General features: G+C 28.1%; 3 protein-coding genes across 3 annotated transcripts; 2 read left to right on the top strand and 1 right to left on the bottom strand.

Moving 5' to 3' along the window:
- The first annotated feature begins 1,203 nt into the window (after positions 1-1,203).
- On the top strand, positions 1,204-3,237 carry LOC122850475. Its single transcript, XM_044149616.1, has 4 exons — positions 1,204-1,344; positions 1,415-1,568; positions 1,669-3,151; positions 3,228-3,237. The coding sequence occupies exons 2-4, from the start codon at positions 1,433-1,435 to the stop codon at positions 3,235-3,237; spliced, it is 1,629 nt and encodes a 542-aa protein (XP_044005551.1). The 5' UTR covers positions 1,204-1,344; positions 1,415-1,432.
- A 3,008-nt stretch (positions 3,238-6,245) lies between these two features.
- On the bottom strand, positions 6,246-6,937 carry LOC122850477. Its single transcript, XM_044149617.1, has 4 exons — positions 6,826-6,937; positions 6,669-6,755; positions 6,520-6,570; positions 6,246-6,415 (listed from the first exon to the last, which is right to left on the bottom strand). The coding sequence occupies exons 1-4, from the start codon at positions 6,935-6,937 to the stop codon at positions 6,246-6,248; spliced, it is 420 nt and encodes a 139-aa protein (XP_044005552.1).
- A 4,246-nt stretch (positions 6,938-11,183) lies between these two features.
- Positions 11,184-13,395, top strand: LOC122850478. Its single transcript, XM_044149618.1, has 4 exons — positions 11,184-11,271; positions 11,404-11,694; positions 11,794-12,165; positions 13,289-13,395. Exons 1-4 carry the CDS (start codon positions 11,184-11,186, stop codon positions 13,393-13,395), a joined length of 858 nt encoding a protein of 285 aa, XP_044005553.1.
- The last annotated feature ends 943 nt before the right edge of the window (positions 13,396-14,338 follow it).

Below are 14,338 nucleotides of genomic sequence, written 5' to 3' on the forward strand. Positions count from 1 at the left end.
AATTTATGATGGATTTATTTATTAATAATAAAAAAAAACAATGACTGAAAAATTATAAATTTAATATCAAATATTTATTCAATTTTGCATGATTCATTCGAGTATTGTACAATCATTATGCCAATTATTATTATTATTATTATCATCATCATTAACAGAAATTATTTCTTCTATAAATACAACATCATCATCATCCTTTTTTGAACAATTTGCAATGTCCATTTGACTATTATATATCCCGTGTAAAAATAATCGACTTTATTATGACTTCATAATGACTTCATATGATATGAAGTCATAATTTGAAACAAATATAATGAATTCATAATGAAGTCAAAAAAAAATTTTATATGAAAATTTAAGTGTATAATTGTACAGTTTAATATGAAGTCATATGAAGTCATATGAAGCCACGTGAAGTCATATATGCATATATGACTTCACGTGGCTTCATGCTGTCAAATGTATTCTGTCAAATATATTCATGTTATTAACAATGTCAGCATCGAGAGTATTATGAGTTTGACGTTTGTTGGGTGTTTTGAAATCTTTTAATCCTGTTTTTTTTGTTTTTATTCATTTTTTGTGATAAAGATCCATCCTTACCAACTTCAATACATTCGAGCCAAGTCTTATCATCTATTAAAAACAAAGAAAACAAAGAAAGAATCTTACGTCAGAGTATATTTGTTATTTTCAATATTTTTTATATTATTTTGTTTAATATTTTTTGTATTGATATTTTTTTTTATTTATATATTTCTATATTTATATATATCTTCATATTTATTTAATTTTTTAAAATGTATCTATATATATATATATATATATATATTAGATAATCTTTTACATGCATAAAAAATTTTTTTTCAACTTACCACTTTCTAATAAGACCCGGGCAGAATAATACTTATCTCCCCATTTGGCACTAGTAATTCCCTTCTCGTTTTTTTTTATTTGAGTGATCGGCACCACGTCACTTTCTTGTGAAATAAGCCACAAAATCAGCGCATATCGTTCTTTTGAATTCGACATATTACTACTTTAAAATATATAAATACGTCTATCTACAAAAAACCGTCAAGCAACGTTTAGCTTCGTTACGGAGTAAATAAAAGTCGTTACTACGTACCACTTATCAATTGTTATTTGAGTTGCTGCTCAGACAATAACAGTTACTTGACAACGGCTCACATTCAATTTTTCGTTTAATTTGTTTTGGTTTTTTTTTGTTGTTGATAAATAATAAATTCATAATAAATAAATATAAATTTTGTTATCTACGTATAAATATTGATTTCTTTGAATTCTCATGGATTACACTTTGATAAGACATTATTCAAGGTACGTTTATTTTATTTTTATATATAATTTGAATACATGTACTTATATATCTATTAATATTTCGACACAGAAATATTACTTGTAAATCATGTCGTCATACGAAAAAAATTTTGGTGAATTGTCGCGAAGTACTCGATGGAGACTTTCCAAATTTATAAATAGCGAAGTGAGAGTTGAAGATGAAACACCAATAGCTATAAGTGACAGTCTAGACATTGACAATGGTATAATATGATTTTAATTATTATCTATGATAACACCTGAATAATAAATTTAGTATATTGAATAACAATAAAATTTACTTGTTATTTACATTTTTTTAAGATACTATATCCATCAACCAAAATACAATTCTGGATGCGACTAACTTTGTTAACACTGATTCTTATTTGAATCAATCAGACTCCGATGGTTACGAGAATAATATATGCGACTTTTTTGATGCTGACTGTCAATCGAATCAATCATCAATAAACGGTAACGAGGACAATAATGATTCACAGTCATCTGGATCCGATCGTGATTCTGATACTGATTCAGAAAGTGACATCAGCTCAGATAATAGTGAATCGAATGCGGACCCGAATGATGTTATTTTCGATTGTATTGATGATTTACTGTATCCTGGATCACCTATTACTCGAGGTGAAAGCATTATTGCAATTTTAACATTCATAGTTCGTCATAAATTAAGTGGTAGTTGTTTAAAAGATTTACTTCATCTTATTCAGCTGCACTGTATCAAGCCAAATTCTTGCATTACGACACTTTATAATTTTAAAAAATTTATGTCCAATATAGATAAAAGTTTTATAAAAAAACACTATTACTGTGCAAATTGTTATACCGGTTTAGCAGAAAAAAAACAATTGTGCTCACGATGTGAGATCAATACAAAGCACAATAATTTTTTAGAAATCCCTATCATACCACAACTAGAAAAATTATTAAACCGCGATGATATTGTTCACAAAATTCACTCTCGATTAATGCGACAAAACATTTCTCCAAGTAATTACGAAGATATTTATGATGGATCTTCTTGGAAAAAACTTAATTTAGAATTAGGATATTTCAATAAGCCATTCGATCTTTCGTTAACCTGGAACACAGACGGAATAAGTCTCTTTAAATCGTCTAAGTTCAGTATCTGGCCATTGTTTTTACAAATAAACGAATTACCGTTTATTGACAGATGCAAACAAGAGAATATTATTTTAGGTGGCATTTGGTATGGACCAAAAAAACCACATGGTAATTTATATTTGAGTGTTTTTCGAGAGACATTCTTAAAATTATATCGTGGGATACCAATGAAAATTATTGGTAATAATATTACTGTCAGAGTTATTTTGCTATTAGGAACAGCTGATATTCCCGCTAAAGCTGCTATGTTGAATCTGAAACAACATCTAGCTACTTTTGGTTGCATGGTATGTACCATTAAAACTGAATCAATAGGCAACTATCGTTATTACCCTTACCCAAGAAGGTCAGTAAATTTACGTACGACTGAGAAAACTAAAATTCATGCTAGCCAAGCACTTGCACAGGGTACTGAAGTCGAAGGTGTCAAAGGCCCAAGTATGTTATCACAAATTTGTTATGATTATATAAATAATACAGCTATTGATGACATGCATTGTATTTATTTAGGGGTAGTGAAAAAATTAATGAGCATATGGTTTGGAACTGAAGATGTACTGGGGAATCTTAGACATGTTTTCGAGTCAATTAACAATCAGCTTTTACTCATCTGTCCACCACATTTTGTATCACGGTTGCTTCGTTCATTGGTTGATCGCAAGTACTGGAAAACTTATGAATTCAAAATTTTCTTTTATATTATTCTGTTCCTATTTTTTCTTTTTATATGCGGTCAGAACAGTTTGAACATCATAAGCTTCTAGTCTTAGGAGTTTCATTACTTAGCTCTACAAGTATTTCTGAGACTATGATCACTACTGCCTCAAAAGCTCTCAATAAATACGTTCTTGAATTTCATAAATGGTACGGTAAATACAATATGACCTGTAACTTACATTCGCTAATCCATCTTCCTAATAACGTCCGAAAATTTGGACCTCTTAGAATAACGTCATTATTTCAGTTCGAACATTTGAATGGTATTTTCAAGCGACTGATTCATGGAACAAGGTACAGTAAGCTACAAATGGGTTCATTAATTTCAACTTTTTCTAATTTATTTATTCTAAAATCAAGATTGTTACCTGGTGATGCTGTCACTGAGTTTTGTGAAGAAGTTGAAAAAAGCAGCAGACGTCGAAAAAAACTTGAATTAATTGAAGGGACTGACTCATATATACTCGGTAAAATAGAAAAATCATTGCCATTGCGGCAAGTTATAAAAGATGCTCTACAAATAGCTGGCATCATAATATCCGGTTCACCTGTTACATTTAAAAGACTTTATCAAAATGGCATCATATATGATTCAATAGCGTACACAAGAAAGAGAAAAAAAATTTCGACTCTGGTTAAGTACGAATTCCAAAATGAATGTTTTATAGGCGAAATTGATACTTTCTTGAAAATAAATCAATGCATATGTAAAAATCAGTGCACACATCACTCAAAATGTTACGCTCTTATTGCTCCTTATACGATTATTACCCCTTCTATAGAAACACAAATTACCAATGGTCAAATAAATAATATAAAAATATGTACCGTATATCAACATGAACCTTTGCTTGTTATCGATCTCACAAAATTAAAAGACGTTTGTTTTAAAATAAAAAATCCAAAAAACCCTGCCATCATTTATGCAGTAGATAGAGTCAACACATTGGAATTAGAATAATTTTTATGTACATAGTTATACACGCCTATACAAATAGGATTATATTAATATAAGTGATTGAGAAATGACGAATAATTTTAAATACTGTAAATAAATTAAATGGTTCAATAAGATATTTTTTACTTTTTTTTTTTTTTTTTTTTTTTAAAAAAAAATTATTTTGCTCAGTAAAGCTGTTGTTTGAATATTAATTTTTTTTGTTCATCGTAAAAAAAAAGCATTGAATTTTTACGTAAGATGAAATAATGCTACCGTAAAATGATAAAGGATTTAAATTTTAAGTTTTAATAAAAGAAAAAATAACTGGAATTTCATTGAATGAATGGATATGTTATGTTAAGAACTTGAATTTTATGGTTTAATAAAAAAAGAGATGTGAAAATCAATACTTATACTTGTGTTAATTGAATTACATGTTATGTATCGCGCATTTTTGACGCGCAAACATTGACTAGCAACGCATGATAACAACGACTTGTTATTTTGTTTTGTTTTTCATTTTATTGCTAACTTCTTGCAGTAAACAGTTCATGGTCGTCAGGCAATACAATTGCTTTTTTTCCGATACGTTATTACTTTTCTGAATTTATTCACAATGTGGGCCTTAATTTATTATATAGAAATAAAGCAAAATGAAATCGTACCTATAAATGATCTTAAAAAATCGTTGGATGGAAATTCTTTTCACAATATAAAGAATGGAAAAGTGTACGAAGTAAAATTCTTGGCAAAAGGAGGTAAAAATTTTTTTTAATATTTCTTAATATAAAAACACATGTTCATTATATAAATCTAATAATATCAACCTTGATTTTCTATTATACCATATAGTATAATTGTAATCCATACAGTTTTTGATATAATTTCTTATTCATATATTTTTTTTTTTGATGAATGTGAAAAAAAAATTTTAAAAATCATGGCTGCAAACATTAAACATGGGCAACAGTGGAGTTTTGATACAATTTCTGAAGAATGATGAGAAAAAAAATGCAATTTCTTCTGGAAAGTTATCAACAGCAAAAAACTTGGTGAATTTAGATTATTATACAAGTGACTCAAATTCTGAGCTTTAAGCAACAGATGATAAATATTCAAAAAAAAGTATATTTACAGTTTATTTTTATTAAATTTCTAAACTGGATCATCAACCTTTTTTCTATTTACAGAATTTAGGTCAAAAAAAAAAAAAATCGCAAACGTGTGCTCAGCAACTCTGATAATTCATCCGATGTATCAGTAAAATATAAACCTAATGATGATTCAGATGCCAACATTGACAGCGACACTGACTGTGAAGGCCGTCTAGATAAAGAAATTATAAAGTCCAACAAACCTTTGATTGTTCAATGTTTTATAGAGAATTCAATTAAAGCGTTAGGTAGTCAATATCAACCAGACAAATCATACTCAGAAAAATCTAACTCAGACATAATGAATATGAATTGCTTCCTCGAAAATTTATAATACTAATTGTACTCCGATTTCTATGTAACATAAAATATATTTTCGTTTTTACCAAACTGCCGTATTTAATGTATCTTCAATGGTTTAATTTAAGAATGTGAACTTCAACAAAAACACATGAGAAAAAAAAATTGTGAAACAGCTGTTATTATTGTTATTATAATATTATTAATGTTATAATTATTCATATTATTGATTGTATGTTAATCTCATTCGTTGATGTATTCATTGTTATCTTTTAAATTACCATTTATAATTACCAATTATAAGAATTGTTCCTAAAATATAAAAAAATGACTGAAGGAAAATAATAATTATTTAATTGAATGTGCATATAATTATTGATTGATATTTACACTTCCTTTTATATTGTTGGATTCATGATCAAATAAATAATATAAAGTTAAAATTTTTTTATCGTATGGTGAGATTTATATTTATTTTTAAATTTTTAATTATAAATATGTTAGCTGATTACGTACATATGACGACTTCACGTGGCTTCATATGACTTCATATGACTTTATATTAAACTGTACAATTATACACTTAAATTTTCATATAAAATTTTTTTTTGACTTCATTATGAATTCATTATATTTGTTTCAAATTATGACTTCATATCATATGAAGTCATTATGGAGTCATAATAAAGTCGATTATTTTTACACGGGATATTGTCGAATTCTATGGCAGCTCTCTCCAGTTTTTCTTGTTGTTCTCTGATGATGTTTCTCTCTTGCTTCAATGCTTCTTCTTCCCCTTCTGGTGGTCTGAGAGCTATATTGTTAGATAAACAAATAAGTAATTATTATTATTATTATTATTATTTTCTTTTAATGAGGTGTATTTATTATTTATATGAACAGTTTAGATATACTTACAAAAATTAATAATTGGCATTCTTCCAAATGAATCAAAAATTTCATAGTATCCTGAAAACATAAGAATTAACATTATTAAATCGAGTAATTAATATGAAGAAAATAATTATGTGTGTGTGTGTGTATATATATATATATGTATATATTACCATCTAGAGTCACATCATACTGCAACTCATCAAGTGCCACTAGTGAATCGTCTTCTTCTGGGAAAATGGAGCCATCATTCCAGTAATCTGTAATACAATGAATAAAAATTATATTTTATAAAAACCAAATAAAAAATTATGAACATTCGAATTATACCTGGCAAAATAGTTGAGATTGGAGTTCTATTATTTCCTATACATTTTGTATGAATATTGAAACCACCTGTGGATAAAAAATTTATGCAGTTTATTATTATTATTATAGACATGTTTAATGATTTAGAAAAAATCTCTGAATTTAAATATAAAAAAGTACTTACAATAATTATTCATTAGTCTTGATAAATACATCAAACTATGTATTGATAGAAGATTATATTCAATCTGAGAAACGATATTTATTAAAACAAATATAATGATTCAATATAATTATGCATAAAAAATCGAATATTACCATTTTTAAATTATCCTCTCGCATGTGTAAATCATATGAAACTCCAGAACGCTCATCCTCTCGATACTCTCCCTCAATAACAATCAGTGGTGCAATTTGGGTGAAAAGTCGATCCAACTGAAAATCAAGAAAATTAATGAATTAACAAATTGAAAACCACTAATAAATAAATCAAAAACTTAGAATGATAAATTTATGAATACTAATAAATAATTTAAAATGTTGATATATCACTTACCTCATTGTTATAAAATTCGTAAATCACCTGGTTCACAGTCTCAGCAAGTCCCAAACTGATTTGATATTTTCGCAGTTGTACTTGGCTTATATATCCCAAAATAAGGGCTTAGGTGGCGATCATTAGGATGATGATGGAAATAGGAAGTTTGTTTTTCATGGAAAGCATTTTTCAAAAGCTGCGCATACTCACAAAATGACTTATAATTCTGAAAATTAGATATGTAAAACTGTTTACTATGCGAGGTTTGTTGTCGTAAACAAGAGATAGAACGTTTGCAATAATCTATTCTCATTATACCTGGAGGAGATGATTGTTGGAATTATGTGTCACTAACCAACATAGAAAATATATATTCCCTATGTTGTCATGTAATGTTTCATGTAAAATTGTGCATCTACACATACACACATACAGTCACATGCTAAGATGATGCTTTGAGAATCTCTCGTCCTAAACAAATAAAAAGTTTTTCTCTTACATACTATAATATCTTTACAATACTTTTATTTTCCTGTAAATAAACAATGTTAAAATTTTCTCAATATTTTTATCTCGTTATGCTTCAATAATTGAAGGTCAAATTTACAAGATGAAACTTGTTTAGAATTGCTCACCACTGCCGCACATAAAAACTGTCAAGTAAACAAAAGATAAAATTTTCCAAGAGCTTTTATTTTATTTTTAAATTCTATCACCGTGAATAATCAAGACAATGTAAAATGATAAATTATATTGACTGTTATTCACAAAAATACATCTTGAAGGGAAGCAAAAATGTTTTATTTATTTTCCGATAAATATTTTCAAGACAAAAATTCTATGAAAAATGTGACACACCTTTTGAAAATGAAATAATTTCACTCCCATCGTACGTATATAAAGACTCTCAAAACAATTAAATATATCAGTATCTTCTGAACCTCACAGCCGGAGTTTATATTTTTTTTATTTTCTGCTACTTAATACAGTCTTTTTATACTTTAAAAATATGGCTGAATCAATGATAATATTCGCAAATATGCCAATGAAAAGTCATAAAGAGCAGCGTGCTTTTTATGATAACATGTTTATTAACTTATCGCAGAATAGTGTCAACAGAGATACAATTTGTGAATCAATCGATGATTTATCGTGTCGAATTGTTAAATATAATGATATTATGAAGAATGAAAATTTGGAGTATAACGAGCGGAAAAAATTTTCAACTTCTCTAATATATGCAAAGCGGGCATAGTTAAAAATTGAAAAATTACTAATTAAAGTTAGTTCCAGTTTAAACGATGATAGTGACTATGAGAATGTTAATAATAATGATAGTGAAAGTGAAAATATTAGTGCTAGAGTAAGATGGCAAGAAGTTTCAAGTTTATTCGATTCAAATATGCGCACATGCGCAGTAATCAATTTGCAACATGTTGATGTCCAGGCTTTTTGTAATGATGTTAAAACATTGCTCATAGCAAAATTAAATTTGGCAATGGAAAGTACTAATTCTGATGCTTTATCATGCAAATTTAAAATTTCCAAACAAGACAATGAGACAATTGATACAAAATATCTTCATACCGGAAACATGATAATATTACCATCAACAGATATGGATGAATTGTATACAGCAAAATTCAATGAATTAAATGCGCGAAAAGATGATATTGAAATGCAAGACTCAGGTTGGACGCTTCATGAAATAAATAACATGGAAATTCAAATCAATGTATACAAACCACTTAAGGGTGGTAATTCGTTTGGAGAATTACCGAAATGGCTCAAAGTAAAACATGCAATAATAAATGTAAAAAATGATGATGAATACTGTTTTCTGTGGTCAATTTTAGCAGCCATGTATTATTTTAAAGATCACCCTGAGCGTATGAGCAAGTACAAGCCACCTAACAATGGTAAAGATCCATTTAAAAATATTTTATTATATCAACAATTTGATTTTCCAATGTCATTACAGGATATCAAAAAATTTGAAAAAGTAAACGATTTATCAATATCAGTATATGGCATCGAATATAATAAAAATGAAAATTATAAAATAATAGAAAGAAATGGTAAAAAACAAAAAATAATTGTGCCATATCACTTGAGTGAATATAAACCAATCGAGCCAACAAAAAATTTAAATTTCAATAAAGTTTATGTAAAAAAAACAATTCATCTTTTAATGCAACGAAAAAATGACGAAATAGAAGAAGAAGAAGAAGAAGAAAATGAAGAAGATAATAATGATGATGAATACATTCCAGATGAATATCATTATACTTGGATTCATAATATGTCAATGTTGCTGTCATCACAATTGTCAAAACACAAAAATAAAAAATTTTTTCGTGATCGTTGCTTGTGCAGTTTTCAAGTTCAATCATCTTATTTGAATCATAAACTTGCATGTTTTAATGTCAATAAGTCGCGTATTGAACTGCCTACAAAACAAAATAATATTTTAAAATTTAAAAATTATAAATATCAGTTAAGAGTGCCGTTTGTTGTTTACATGGACATTGAGTGTTTGCTTAAAAAAGTGGAAGAGAATGAAGATAGTGTGCAAAGATAAAGTGTTGATGTGCAAAGTCATATACCATTCAGTATAGGCTATTATTTGAGGTGTGACTATGATGACTCTTTATCAAAACATAAAATATATCGTGCTAATGATTTTATTGAGTGGTTCATTAATGAGCTATATGAAATATCGAAAAATGTTGATGCTATACTCAGTGTAAATAATCCAATGATTATTTCTCCACAAGAACAAGCTGAGTTTGATAGAGCACAGTTTTGTTATATTTGTAATAAAAAATTCACGGAAAAAGACCCTAAAGTTAAAGATCATCATCATTTCTTAAATCGCTACAGGGGTCCGGCACACAACAGCTGTAATATAAATTATCAAGAGTCGTGTATTATAAATGTAGTGTCGCATAATATGTCAGGTTATGATTCTCATTTTATTTTAAAACAATTAGCAACTCAGTTTCCAGGTCGTATGACATTATTACCGGTAAATAAAGAAAAATATATCTCATTTACAAAGTATGTCGAAGGTACACGCGTGCAGCTTCGTTTTATTGATTCATTTAGATTTATGCCTTCGAGTATTGAAAAATTAGCCTCATATTTAACAAATGATGAAAAATATATAACTCAAAAATATTACACTGATAAAAATAAATTCAGTTTCGTGAATAAAAAAGGAATTTTTCCATATGATTTTGTTGATTGTTTTGAGAAATTGAACCTTCCTACTTTACCAACGAAGGATCAGTTTTTTTCAAAACTCTATGATAAACATATTAGTGATGCCGATTATGCTCACGCTTGCAATGTTCGGCATACTTTTGATATAAAAACACTTGGAGAGTACTCAGATTTATATTTAAGAACTGATATTTTATTATTAAGTGATATATTTGAAAATTTTAGAGATAATTGTATGGAAACCTATAAGCTTGACCCACTCCATTTTATTACATGTCCATCATTGTCAATGCAGGCAATGCTAAAAATTACTGAAATTGAATTAGAGTTGCTGACTGATGTTGATAAAATGTTGTTTATTGAAAGCGGTATTCGGGGTGACTTGGCACAATGTTCAAATCGTTGGGGTAAGGCAAATAATAAATATATGAAATCTGGCTATGATCCAAATTTAGAAGATGATTATTTAATGTATTTTGATGTTAATAATCTATATGGGGCTTCAATGATGTCATATTTACCATATAAAGATTTTAGTTGGGTTGGAAATTTTAATTTAAATATTTTAAATAAAATTAGTGAAACATCAGAATAGGGTTATATTTTAGAAGTTGATATGGACTATCCAATCGAATTGCATGATGAGCATAAAGATCTGCTACTAGCTCCAATACATGATAAGCCACTATTGCCAACTTCGAAATGTAAAAAATTACTAACAACATTGTCACCAAAAAAAAAATATATTATTCGCTATAGAAATTCGCAATTATACACCAGTCTAGGATTAAATATAGCTAATAATTTGTATAGAGTATTGAAATTTCACCAAAAAGACTGGCTCAAAAAATATATTGGTTTAAATACAGAATTGCGTAAAAAAGCAACAAATGAATTTTCAAAGAATTTCTATAAGTTTTTAAATAATAGTGTATTTGGTAAATTGATGGAAGATGCTAGAAAGCATCGCGATGTACGAATCGTGACAAAATTGAAAGGTTGCTATGGTGCAGAAGCATTGATTACGAAACCAAATTTTTCAGGATCTTACATAATTGGTGATTTAGCAATAATTGAAATGCGTAGACTGAAAATTATTTTAAATAAACCAATATATTTAGGCTTTAGTATATTAGATATTTCAAAAACATACATGTATGATTTTTATTATAATTATTTACGCAAAAATTTTTCTAATTTTGTCACTTTATATTATATGGATACAGATAGTTTCATTTTAGGTGTAACACGTTATAATATTTATGAATATATGAAAAGAGATTGGGAAAAATTCGATACATCTGAGTATTCTCCTGCAAACCCTTGGGACATTAGGCAGCATAATAAAAAAGTAGTTGGCTTGATGAAAGATGAAACAAATGGGGATATTTTATTAGAATTTATTGGTTTGCGAGCTAAAATGTATGCATATCGAGTTCAGCGAGATAAAAAGTCATATGGCTCACGCGCAAAAAGTGTAAAAGGTTCTGCTCTAGGAACAATAACTTTTGATGATTATAAAAATTGTCTTTTAAATAATGTCAATATTGATCGTATTCAACGGACGATACAATCGAAAAAACATGAAGTTAAAACCTGTAGTGATTCTCACTGCCTTATACACGGAAAGACACCAAGTGAACGAATCCTCCAAACTAACGACTCCGTTTTATTTATTATATATATATATATATTTTAGTATTTAATATCTTTTTGTGTTATTATTATTATTTTGTAGTATATTCTCCCTTTTTATCAAGATAAAGAGAGGAGGGATAGCTTTGAGTGGGGACAGCTTGGTAGATCCGAGCTGCTCCAAAATATCTTGGGCTGAACTCGCTCTCTTGGCTGTGGGGCGTGGTAAGATGCACACGCTTCGTGATCGGCTCTTGTTTTAAGTATATTAGGGTTCCCATGTGTCTAGCTGGAGACCCAGCAGACATGTGTATTTTTGTAGGTTAGTTTTTGGGGCGTTGGCCGTGTGAATCATGGGCAACGTCAAGCATACATTTTTCATTTGATAATTTAGTTTAGTTATTTTGGTTAGAAACGCGGTCCCTTTTGTTAATTTAATTAATATATTAAATTCAAGGTCGTGATTAAGATTATGTATTACGTTTTGGATTATTGAGTTTACGTTTTGTATTTTGGATTTACGTTTAAGTTTTGGTTAATAAATATCACGTTTTGGGTTTTGAGTATAAAAATAATAATGTGTTTTGTTGATTATTTAATTTGTGTATTAAATATTTTTCCTTGTGACTTTATCCGGCCCTTCTACCATAACCAGCACACTGAGTGATTCTAGCGTCCCTCTAGGCTAATTATTGATACGCTATTTGGTTATTTTGGTCTTTGTTTCGGTTGTTGGATTTAATTGTCGTTATTTGGGTATTTTTGGTATGAATATGTTATGCCTTTTTCGAGTTTTAGGGCGAATTGAAAACCTCACGATTTTATCTCATGCCTTTTTCAAGTTTTAGGGCGAATTGAAAACCTCATTGATTTTAGCTCATACCTTTTTCGAGTTTTAGGGTGAATTGAAAACTACACGATTCTAACACTATAATAATAATAATTTACGTTTCTGGATATTGGTTTTGGTTAGTTTTGTATTTCATGATAAATTAGTAAATAAACCAAATAAAATACTTGATAATTAGTCCGAGAAGGTAACATGCAAAAATGTCACGTTACAAACCATAGAAATGCGAAAATTAGCTTTAAGTGCTGGTGATGATAAGCGACATCTTATTGAAGACTCAACTGATACTCTACCGTGGGGTTACAAAGAAGTATTTGTTGATGAGCCAATGAAAATTGAATAAAAATGTTTACATTTATGTTTTTCAAATTTAGCAAAAGAGGGTGCTTGAGTAGCATGAATAAAACCTCATACTCAAGCGAGAGTAAAAGTCGCTATAATGTAAATATGTACTTATATTACAGGGGTATGTTACTAGGGTATTATACTGTATTTTTTTTTTTTTAAATAAAATGACAAATGTTTGTTGTGCATAAAAATACAAAAAAGTTTTATAGATGGATATCATGTCGAGATATAAATAAACAATTAAGTAAAAATTGAATAAACAAATACGCGAATGAATAAAAATTTAAGCTAGTATTATCTAGGGTTTATCTGGTAAGTTGTAAATACACTTCATGCAATAGTGTAAAAACTGCTTTAATGGTTATATGTTTTAACTGTACAAATAAATAATTAAATAAATAAATAATCCAATAAAACAATAAATAAAATAAAATGAATAAATAAATAAATATAAAAATGTAGAAATCATAATAATTTTAATAAATATTAATGTAAATGTCTGCTATGTATAATACTAGTGTATTATAATACAATTCAAAAATATAATTATTACCACAGCCTGTAAAATGTTTTATGTTTCAAAAAATGTGAGTGAATAATTTTAAAATGCATTGTTTTTTAGTTTATAAGTCTGCTTTATTTATCCATTGATTATGAGTATTATCGAAACCCAAGAATTTTACATATAATTTATTACCACGTTTTTTTATTACTTTTTCAATCAAATAAATATTTGGATGTTTGACTGAATGTAATTCTTCCTCATAAAAACATCCTTGCAAAGGGTTTTTTTTGATAATCTTTTAACATGTATGTTACTGGATTGGTATTGTTGATTTTTACAATTTTAAATATTTCATTAGTATAATTTGGTATATATCCTTTTTCAAAAACATGCTTATATTTTAATATTCGAACAAAATCATAACGTTGTTTTA

Source organism: Aphidius gifuensis, linkage group LG2, assembly GCF_014905175.1.
Source record: "Aphidius gifuensis isolate YNYX2018 linkage group LG2, ASM1490517v1, whole genome shotgun sequence".
NCBI lineage: Eukaryota > Metazoa > Arthropoda > Insecta > Hymenoptera > Braconidae > Aphidius > Aphidius gifuensis.

Bases quoted from the DNA above. Each gene is read 5' to 3' on its own strand.
- LOC122850475 (XM_044149616.1), top strand. From the start codon at position 1,433: ATGTCGTCATACGAAAAAAATTTTGGTGAATTGTCGCGAAGTACTCGA. The intron at 1,569-1,668 runs GTATAATATGAT...CATTTTTTTAAG, and splicing joins CAGTCTAGACATTGACAATG to ATACTATATCCATCAACCAA.
- LOC122850477 (XM_044149617.1), bottom strand. From the start codon at position 6,937: ATGTCTATAATAATAATAATAAACTGCATAAATTTTTTATCCACAGGT. The intron at 6,756-6,825 runs GTATAATTCGAA...ATTGTATTACAG, and splicing joins AATCTCAACTATTTTGCCAG to ATTACTGGAATGATGGCTCC. The intron at 6,571-6,668 runs GTAATATATACA...TTATGTTTTCAG, and splicing joins GTATGATGTGACTCTAGATG to GATACTATGAAATTTTTGAT.
- LOC122850478 (XM_044149618.1), top strand. From the start codon at position 11,184: ATGGACTATCCAATCGAATTGCATGATGAGCATAAAGATCTGCTACTA. The intron at 11,695-11,793 runs GTATATTAGATA...ATATGGATACAG, and splicing joins ACCAATATATTTAGGCTTTA to ATAGTTTCATTTTAGGTGTA. The intron at 12,166-13,288 runs GTAGTGATTCTC...TGCGAAAATTAG, and splicing joins AAAACATGAAGTTAAAACCT to CTTTAAGTGCTGGTGATGAT.